This window comes from Rhipicephalus microplus, chromosome 1 (genome assembly GCF_043290135.1).
Source record: "Rhipicephalus microplus isolate Deutch F79 chromosome 1, USDA_Rmic, whole genome shotgun sequence".
In the NCBI taxonomy this organism is placed as follows: Eukaryota; Metazoa; Arthropoda; class Arachnida; order Ixodida; family Ixodidae; genus Rhipicephalus; species Rhipicephalus microplus.
The window spans coordinates 200,709,373-200,718,678 of NC_134700.1; the positions used below are offsets into that span (position 1 = coordinate 200,709,373).

General features: G+C 46.9%; 2 protein-coding genes across 2 annotated transcripts in view; one reads left to right on the top strand and one right to left on the bottom strand.

Annotated features, from left to right (window-relative positions):
* LOC119159735 (ceramide synthase 6) overlaps window positions 1-2,028 on the bottom strand; it is a 36,614-nt gene extending 34,586 nt beyond the window's left edge. Inside the window, exon 1 of the mRNA XM_037412579.2 lies at window positions 1,807-2,028. Within this exon, the coding sequence (XP_037268476.1) occupies window positions 1,807-1,991 (185 nt within the window). The 5' untranslated portion in view covers window positions 1,992-2,028. The remainder of the gene's footprint in view (window positions 1-1,806) is intronic.
* Window positions 2,012-9,283, top strand: RpL27 (ribosomal protein L27). Its single transcript, XM_037412580.2, has 5 exons — window positions 2,012-2,147; window positions 2,474-2,557; window positions 2,955-3,124; window positions 8,948-9,058; window positions 9,195-9,283. The coding sequence occupies exons 2-5, from the start codon at window positions 2,477-2,479 to the stop codon at window positions 9,241-9,243; spliced, it is 411 nt and encodes a 136-aa protein (XP_037268477.1). The 5' UTR covers window positions 2,012-2,147; window positions 2,474-2,476; the 3' UTR covers window positions 9,244-9,283.
* The last annotated feature ends 23 nt before the right edge of the window (window positions 9,284-9,306 follow it).

Sequence of the window (9,306 nt, forward strand, 5' to 3'; positions counted from 1 at the left end):
AAAGGACCAATGGCCCACGCGTGACTTGTGTTCCTCCTCGAAACAATCAACAGGGCTCACTCCAAACAAGCCTGCACCCCAGGGAGAGGGGCCGTTAACCGTTCCTCGGACATTATCACTCCGGCTCTCAGCAGATCCATACGTGGAGCGCATGCTTTCGTCGCCGGACCGGTCCGATTACGGCGCGATAAGTGGGTTTTAAGGAAGAAAGCTAACCGGTTGACTCCGACGCACGTGCTGCTGTCGTCTCCTTCGCTAACGGCGGCCCACGGAGCAACCCGATTTCCGCAAACAGCCGGGGCGGGTCGTCAATTGCACGGCCTTAGCGGAAGGCCAGCGTCGCACCGCCAAGGACACGACGCACCGCCGTAATTTCTTGTACAACAGAGCCAAGCCGCCAGACCCCACCGACAAAATACAGCGAGCCGCCTAATGCACCGACAACCATCGTGACGCGCATTTGAAGCGCTGCTCGAAACGAACCGTGATGGGCTTCAGGCGGAAGCCCGGTGAAACGGCAACGCTGTTACAGCGCCCGTCAAATCCCCGCGAGTACGCTTTTTATATGTTGGTTTGTGTTTCCAGAAAAGAACTTCACGGCAATTTGTCTTTGAGGGGATGCCACTGGCTGCTCCGCGCGCTCATTCGTTTCTTCTTTATTATTTTCTCTGCATGGACCGAGCGCGGGACCCCTGGCCTGGTAACGCAGCATAGCACCATTCCCGAGCTAGGGCGCCCTCAACATGTCAAGACGCCCTCGTCCCCAAATGGAAATCCTCAGTGTGTACACACACACACACACCGTTAGAGGTCACGCACACATTTCGATATCCAGTTCGTCAACTGCACGCCGAACGCGAAGCGTGTCGAACGTTACGACAGCATAAGGTGGCGATCGCGAACGTGCGCGAGCATCAGGGACGCGTTCGGGTTGCTTTTCAGGGCTACAGCAACACAAGGATACACGATCGCCGACCAAGAGTAACGCAACACCACGGCCTTCAGTCGGCGCAGATCTACTTTATACGAGCGAAGGACTCGTGAAATTGAATCCAACTTCTCTAATCCACAGCGAACGCACGCGATGGGACCTTGCGTTTGAATGAACATCAGCTGCGCTGCGCTAAATTCACGGTAGAACAGTACGGAAGAACCAGTTTTTTCGGCCAGATATTCCAGTGCCGGAAGACGCTTCCGGGCGTTACTTGTCTAGGACCGGTACTAGACGTTATCCGGGAAACATTATTAAAGTCTTCCTGAAAGACAGCGGCAGACGCGCGAGCGATCGTACGAGAATGGGGCGGCAGCCGCCCCAGTCACGCCGACACGCCCAAGCGACAGCTGCGATCCGCAAACACGAGCTTCAGCCGGTCTTTGGCACCGCTTATCAGCGCGAGCCAGGCTTGCTCATCGATAATCACGGAATGAATGAGTCAGGAAACGCCTCTCTACATGACGCCGCAAGCTGCACCGCGCGCGAAGTAGCGTCCGCGAAAACAGTCAAACGAATTTCACCCCGTTACATTGGTACAAGGTGGAACGATCCGCCCGCGGAGAACATTGCCCCACGCAACCGGCAAAAACGTGGGTTCGCAGCCACGAAAAAGAACGACCCGATCATTCGACTACTGCGCGTTCGCACAGGGATCTGAACGCATTCTCGGTCAATCAAGCAATGGCCCGATCACTGCTTCTCAGGCGTAAACGTCGGGCAAAAAAATGAAACAAGCGCGATACATCGCGGAACACAGGAGTTCAGCGATACTGAACAAATCCGCCGATTCAGAGTCAAAGATTAGGCCTTACCTTTCGAGCGTATAGCGTATAACGAGAAGTACTAGAGCCACCAGGAATCCATAGTACAGGTCATCAAACTGGGCGTATTTAACTTTCTCCGTGTTCTTAATGTCCGCCCATGTGAAGTTCGGAGGCAACCAAACATCTTCATTCCAAAACCACTTCCCAAACCGCTGCACAACACCCCCCGCCATTTCCGACTCTCGAGTGAAGACCTCCGTTTATTCGCGCACCGCGCGAGACGCCGCGGGATTTGCGAGTGACGAAAACGTGAATCGGCGAGACTTCTGCAAGAGGTCGCCACTTTCCTTTCGTCCGCCGATCTCCGTGGGGAGGACCGCGTATAATCCGTAGGTGCAATTTCTATCTTCGTTAATCCGAAATTTAATGCTGTTTTCTTGTGCAAAACCATCAAAATAACCGGTACCATTAATTAAAGAAATACTTCTATGCGCAATCGCTTTTCATCGGACTGTGAAGATGGAGTACGACTAGAGTTCAGATGCCGGAGCGTGCATGAGAATGAACCCGCAGCAACCTATCAAAAACGTTGTTTTCATGCTTGTTTAGCCGTTGTGCGGGTTTGCGTTTGTCCGTGCTGTCGAAATTCGCTTGACGAGATTCCGTAAAGTTCGTGAAATTGCCATTGATTGAAACCATTTGCTTTTGGTTGCAGAAAATGGGGAAGATTATGCGACCAAACAAGGTGGTGCTGATCCTCAGCGGAAAGTACGCCGGCAGGAAAGCTGTCATCGTTAAGGTAAGCGTTAAGTTAGATGCGTATTCTGAAGTGACTGCTAGTGAAGTGCTGCAGAGTGGGTGTTGAAAGGCAGTGCAGTGACACTTTGAAGCCTCTTGTCAAGTTGCATGCTTATGAAAGTGAAGTTTGATCGAGAAGTTTAACGTGGCACAAAGCCTGACGTGGCCTCACCCCCTAATAACTTAAACAGTCTGCATCAGTGACAAATACATTTACACATCAGCGCGACAGAACAGTAAGTTTAAAAAGTTCCGCCACCGGTGGCCAAATTTACCCGAGGGTAACACTGTGCATTGATGTGTGCACCGACTGTTGGTGCATCTGACCCCAAATGATCACTGCACCAAGTTTTGCTCGCTTGTTGCGGAAACCCTAACGTACGACGCCCTGTTTGCAGAACAACGATGACGGCACGCCAGACAAGCAGTACGGCCATGCCCTGGTGGCAGGTATCGACCGCTATCCACGAAAGGTGACCCGGAGAATGGGCAAGAAGAAGCTGACCAAGTACAGCAAAATCAAGCCTTTCCTGAAGGTGTACAACTACAACCACCTTATGCCAACCCGGTGAGTAATGGACATGTTTGCTGCTGCTCCGTTGGCTTGAGTGGGCGGTAACAAAATGTAAACGAACGTTGCTTCACATCACTTGTGCTCTGCAGTGTTTTGGATATGGCGAGTTGTCAGCCAGTAGTGGACGGATTTGCTTCAAACTTGTTTCCACGTGGGTAATACCGCAGTTTAGTCAACATGTATAGATACTGAACAAGTTGTCTGCTCAAGTTTTAAACTAGGAAGACCAGTTACTCAAGTTATCCATGCAACCAGTAGGATGGCGAATAAATACCTTTGTGTGTATCATTAGTTGTCATAGTCATTAGGCCACACACAAAATTCTGTATATGCTCCTGGTAATCACAAGACCGCCATTGACGTGCTTTTTGCTTGTAGTTCTGAGGTTGTGGATCCATATCCTGACTTTGTTTGCTATTTCGTGAGGGCAAAGTACAAAGAGAATTCATGCACAGAGTGGTCCACTGTTAAAAGAGCGCATCGGAGCTCAAGCAGCTGACATTGGCGCTAAGCAGTCGCTGTGTGCTTTGCTTCAGGAGTGAACCACTGCTTACTTAAAATTGGGCGCTTGTTGCTGAATGTCATATTGTCATACATCATTGCCTTTCACTACAGTGTCCATCTTTTAATCCTAATTTTGGTTCGGAACATCAGAACTCCACAAAACAAAAAAGGCATGAATCGGGCAAACATGGAACAAAGAGAACCAGTGTCAGTCTTTTTTACCCTACTACTAGTCCTTAAAAAAGTACTGTTAGCATCAAGCTGAACACAATGCAAGAATTTTTTACCTGTGGCTCAAACATACGCAGTAGCGTTGTTTCACGAATGTACCTACCACAACAAATCAACAATGTCACTTTTGATGGCTTGTTTTCGTATCGTGAAATGTGACAATATAGGTATAGTGGCCCAGCTCGAAACAGCCAGAAAAACTGTGTATAATTTTATTTGAATGGGGTGACTGCCATCTCCTCATAATACGACAACGCTCTGTGGTAAATGTTTTGCATCAGAAGCGATGTGTGATCACTCAACAGTCACACCTGTGTCTGTGCATTTGACTTGACATGCGAAGTTATATGTAACATTCACGTGGTTCTGGCTGGCGACACAATTGTTAAGTAAAGAATATAGAACATTTTTTATACTGTAATGCATACTAAAGGGTTTGTGTATTCAAATATTTTTAAAACTGCAGCACAACACTGTCTGCTACGCAGCTCTCTGTAAGAGGCTCATGGTGATTCAAAAGTGTCAGTGATGTCACTGGGAGAGGTAAATGCAAAAAGGAACAAGTTGTCTGCTCAAGTTTTAAACTAGGAAGACCAGTTACTCAAGTTATCCATGCAAACAGTAGGTTATTTTGTGTGTTGATTTTGGTATTGAATGCTACACACACTCAAAATCTGCAGAATACTGAGTAGAAATATTGCAGGGCAAGGTCACATACATACCAGAGTCAAAGAATTTACTGTATTTACTCGTATAATCATCGCACTTTTTTTTGCCAGAATATCGATGCAAAGTTGTGGGGTGCGAGAATTACGCGGGGAAAACTTTCCACGAAAATGCAGAGAGCGAAAAAGCAAACGAAGTGGCCGCAAATCGGGATTCTCACACCAGCAACTTACAGCAAGCTTTAAGAAGTACTAATTAGAACTTACGTCAACAATAAAAGCAGAGGTTCAACACAAGGCAAGATTTATTTGAGACACAAAACATGGAAGCAAATAGTCGATAATTAGAATACTATACGCGAAGCTTGTGGGCGTTGCGGGCGTAGCGGTCGCGGTCAGCGCTCAATAGGAGCACTCAAAACGTAAGCGTAGGATGTCAGTATTGGGCTGATAACTATTTAACAGAATCGTCCGCAGTTTCCTTCTGAAGAAATAAAGTTTACCATCAATCCCAGTTTTAGGCATACGGCAGGCCCAACGCGTCTTGGTGGATTTCAGCTGCAGCCACCAGTAGCAGAAACAAAACTCGTAGGCTCCGAAGAACCTACCGGCAGCCCTGTTGCCGTTGTTTAGTGCATGATCTATCACTTGCACTTTGAAGCAGCCGTGTGGCTTCAGTATCGCCCCATAACGTGCCAAGATTAGCGACACAACATACAAAACACGCCGCAACGCGCACTGGCCACTTTGGCTTGGCTTAGACTGGATTGGATCTCCGTGCAATAGTACGCTTGCTGCTCAAGAGATGGCGCCAGATGGTGTGCACTATCATCATTAATGGCTGGAACGAGCAGACCACATTATTGCAGCAGTTTTCAGGGCTGCGATAATTACTCGAGGACAAAAAAATCGTATTTTTTCTTGAGTGGTGTGTGTGTAAGAATTACGCAAGTGCGAGGATTACGCGAGTAAATACGGTACTGATGGCCTGTGTCCTGTTGGATGATGCAGCCAGGTTAGCACTGTGGAATGACTGCATAACGTAGAAGTAGGGCCTTATCAAATTATTGCAGTGGTGTTTCTGCCATGAATTTTGCATTGCAAGCTTGTCATTTCAGCTTTGCTAGCTTGTCGTCTTTCCTTTTCAGCAATTTTCAGTTTCGGTTAGCATGTTCACCTATTTGCATTGTTACTCATGCAACTATGTTAGACAGGAAGCCTAGCTGCTCAAGTCTAAATTACTGAAGCTAAATTGCCCAGCAAATATGTGAGATCTGCAAGCTCTGTCTGTAAAGCCCCCCCCCCCCCCCCTTTTTTTTTTGTATATGATGCCAGCTTTTTTATTATATACAATGAAAGCAAGCTATGGCTTCACCAGTGCCTCGCCTGAGAAAACCCTCCTTACTTTTGAGTTTTGCAAAGTAGCGCACATGACTGAAATTTTCTGATACTGTTCACACGATGCCCACGTGTTTTTACCCGTTTTTGAGCCAATCAGACATGCTGTAGTAAATCAGGGCCTCAATGTATTGTGGAAATTACTGTCCTATTGTCTCAAACACAGAGGTGAAGTTGTAAATAAATATACAAGCTTAGGTGTCAAGTCTGCATCCTGGTTTTTTGTGTCCGCTTGCTATATTTAAAAGACTATGGTGGGCCCGCTCCTAACTGCAGCGGACGATCACCGCGGGTTCACGCTTAGCGAGCCACAGGGCCCCTACTCCGTTCACTCGCGTGTAGCGCACCGCTCCGCGCGCGCTCAACTGATAAGGCGTTTAGCGCGGCGCGGCAAACAGACAGTGTTCTAATGTAAAGTACACAACACTTTATTGCCTCTGGCGGCACCCCGAACAACAGTACAACGTCCGCTCCCGGGACGCGGGTAGCAAAGGCACCCGCACGCGGACGTTCACAATAAGGGGAAAACCGCGAGCACGTCGCAGCTGGCAATGGCGAGCTTTGACACGCCGGTCGGGAAAAGGTCCCTCACAGCTATGCTGCGCACTCTCACGATGGCCACTGGGCCCGGTCGCGAGTGTTAGGGCAAACCTCGTACGCGCTGGGCCTACGGCAAGTGCGGCTCGTTGTGGTACGACCACTTCAAGCACTAGGCACCGCTGTGGGCTTAGCGTACGCTACCGAAGCTAGCACTCAAGTAAACACGCCTGCCGAGGTGCCCAAGGCCACCCCAGGCAGGCTGCAGTCCGGCGATTCCCAAAGGGGACGCGGACGAAGGAAAACACGTGCTTACCCGGCGCCGACCAACGGAGAAAAGACCGCTCTCTCGGCGCGCGCGTACCGCGCGCCGTGCCCGCACGTGGCGCCATCTATCGCCACGTGGTGTTAACAGGGCAGGAAAGCAAAAGGGTGTGGCCGTGTGGCGGAATGCCCGCGAAAATGGTCGCGGGCGCGCCTCAGATCCCCACAAGACATATTAGCGCTTTTCATCTTTGCTGTATTTAAAAGACATATTAGCGCTTTTCATCTTCTGTTATGCCATAATTTAGACCAGGTTGGTGTAAATTTTTACAGACGCTGACACAATAATTCAAACATTACCACTGGTAGCATGGTTTCGCTATCCACTTCAGATTAATCATTGTGATGGTATAATGTGCACAACAGAAAGTGTTCGCAGTTAAGGGAGCAGACTGGTCTTAGGCATATTTTGTTTATTTCTTCGGTGATCTTGATCAAATTGCACAGGATTAGAGTTTTTCCTGCTGATTTCAAATATTTAATTAGTTTCCCTGTAACTCATCTTGTTCCTGAGATAACTGAAGTTCACCCCCTATTGTTTAAGGCTGCCATAGAAAAAAGTGCTTAATTAAAAGTGATATTTAACATATTCCAACATAGACTAATGGCTATAGAGTGAAAGTATGCAAGAGTTTTTTGTTTCTAGGCCTTTCTTGGTTATTTTACAGCAAAATGAACTATCCATTCTCAATCAGTTGGAATTGTATTACACTTTTGATTGGTAATTAATTAAAAAGGCTCGTGCTCTAAATTCTGCTCCCATACTTGCATTCTACACACATACAGGTTTTTGCTGCACAAAGAATTATTGTCGTACCTGCCCTAGCTGCAGAGATATTGAGGCCTCAAACTTGGACAGTCGTAAATTTACTTTTTTGGGAAAAATGGAAAAAAAAAAAAACTGACAACACACAGTTCCTTCAAAAAGCAACAATCATGGTGCACATGTTTTGCAATCCTCATAAAGGCACTCATAAATTGGTAGTAGAGCGTTAGACACCGGTGCTGTCAAATTACAAAGAAGGTTCAAAGTCGGTTCCCCATTTTTTTTGCAAGTTCTCCAGGTTTAATAGCCCCAAGAATCCGGACACCAGTCACAATGACATTACAAAAAAGTTACTACTTCCTGGTGTGTGCAAATTTGCAGAGAGATAGAACAATAGTTTCAGAAACCAAATATGTCAATTTTTAAAAAATGAATTTTTTTTGTCACATTTTGGTCCCAGAGACCAGTCTGCCCCCTCAAGTGCATGGTTGTCTGGGCAAACAGAAATTTCTTTCACTCTATCCCACTTTGTAGTTCGCTGAACTCGCAGATATGGTTGGAGCAGCTTAGATATTATGTGAAAAAGAATGGTGTTGGCATGGCATACTTCATGTTGGCCCATTTTGCATTTCGACGCTTCCTCTGCTCGTTAGCCTATGCTCTATACACCATGAGCGGAAGCGTCATTCCAAGGGTGGATTCTATCAGGATCCTGGGCTTGGTAATTAAAGATAATGGCTCCTATAACCGAACTATTCAGCGTATCACTAAGAAAGTGCACTGCGCAATCAAACTCGTCCAAAGAGTTACTAACCACCAACAAGGGCTTGGAGAAGACAACGTAGCCAGACTCGTTTGTGTAATGCCACTTTGCCTACATAGCAGCCATGCACGAGTGGCAGAGATCTTAAAGAGACAAACTCAATGCGTTACTGAGGAGGACAATCAAGGTAGCTCTTGGGCTACCCATGTACATCGAAACTGACTCATGCAGCTTGGGATGCACAACACATTAGAGGAAATCGCCAAGGCACAAGTAAGAGCCCAGTTCATTAGACTTGCAACAATGCAATCAGGAAGGCACATCCTCAAATGAATCGGTACATCAATTAAAATGATAGATGACAACTACAAAGAAATCCCCAACTATATGAAGGACATCACAGTTTATGCCTGTGCCGAGGAATGTTCACCCCGTTTAGTGGTGACCCAACTGTGGCACTTTACTGTAATTCCATATCCATGTGCCTTGCTGCGCTAGCATCACCTACATAAAATGTGTGCTCTCGCAGAAACTATGTTCTTTCTACAAGTTATAAGCACTGGATATTATTTTATTTTAGTTGGTTAATACTGCAGTGTCTCAACCATGTTGCTGGCTCTTGTGTGCAGATACACCGTGGAAATCCCATTCGACAAGTCTGTTGTGAACAAGGAGACTTGGAAGGACCCTGCCAAGAGGCGCAAGTCTCGACGTGAGGTGAAGGCCAAGTTTGAGGAGAGGTGAGCGTCACCAGAATGCACGCCAGCTTAGTTTATGATTGTAGCCTTTTGTTACACCCTAGAACAAAAAATTACTTTGAACTTGCACTTATTTCACTATCAAAACCACTTATTCTCTCATATTATACATGTGCAGGTACAAGTCGAAGAAGAACCCATGGTTTTTCCAGAAGTTGCGCTTCTAAAAAACGTTTGCTAAAATAAAAGCTGTACATTTCTCCCCTCCTTTTGTGTAATGGCGTGCTTAT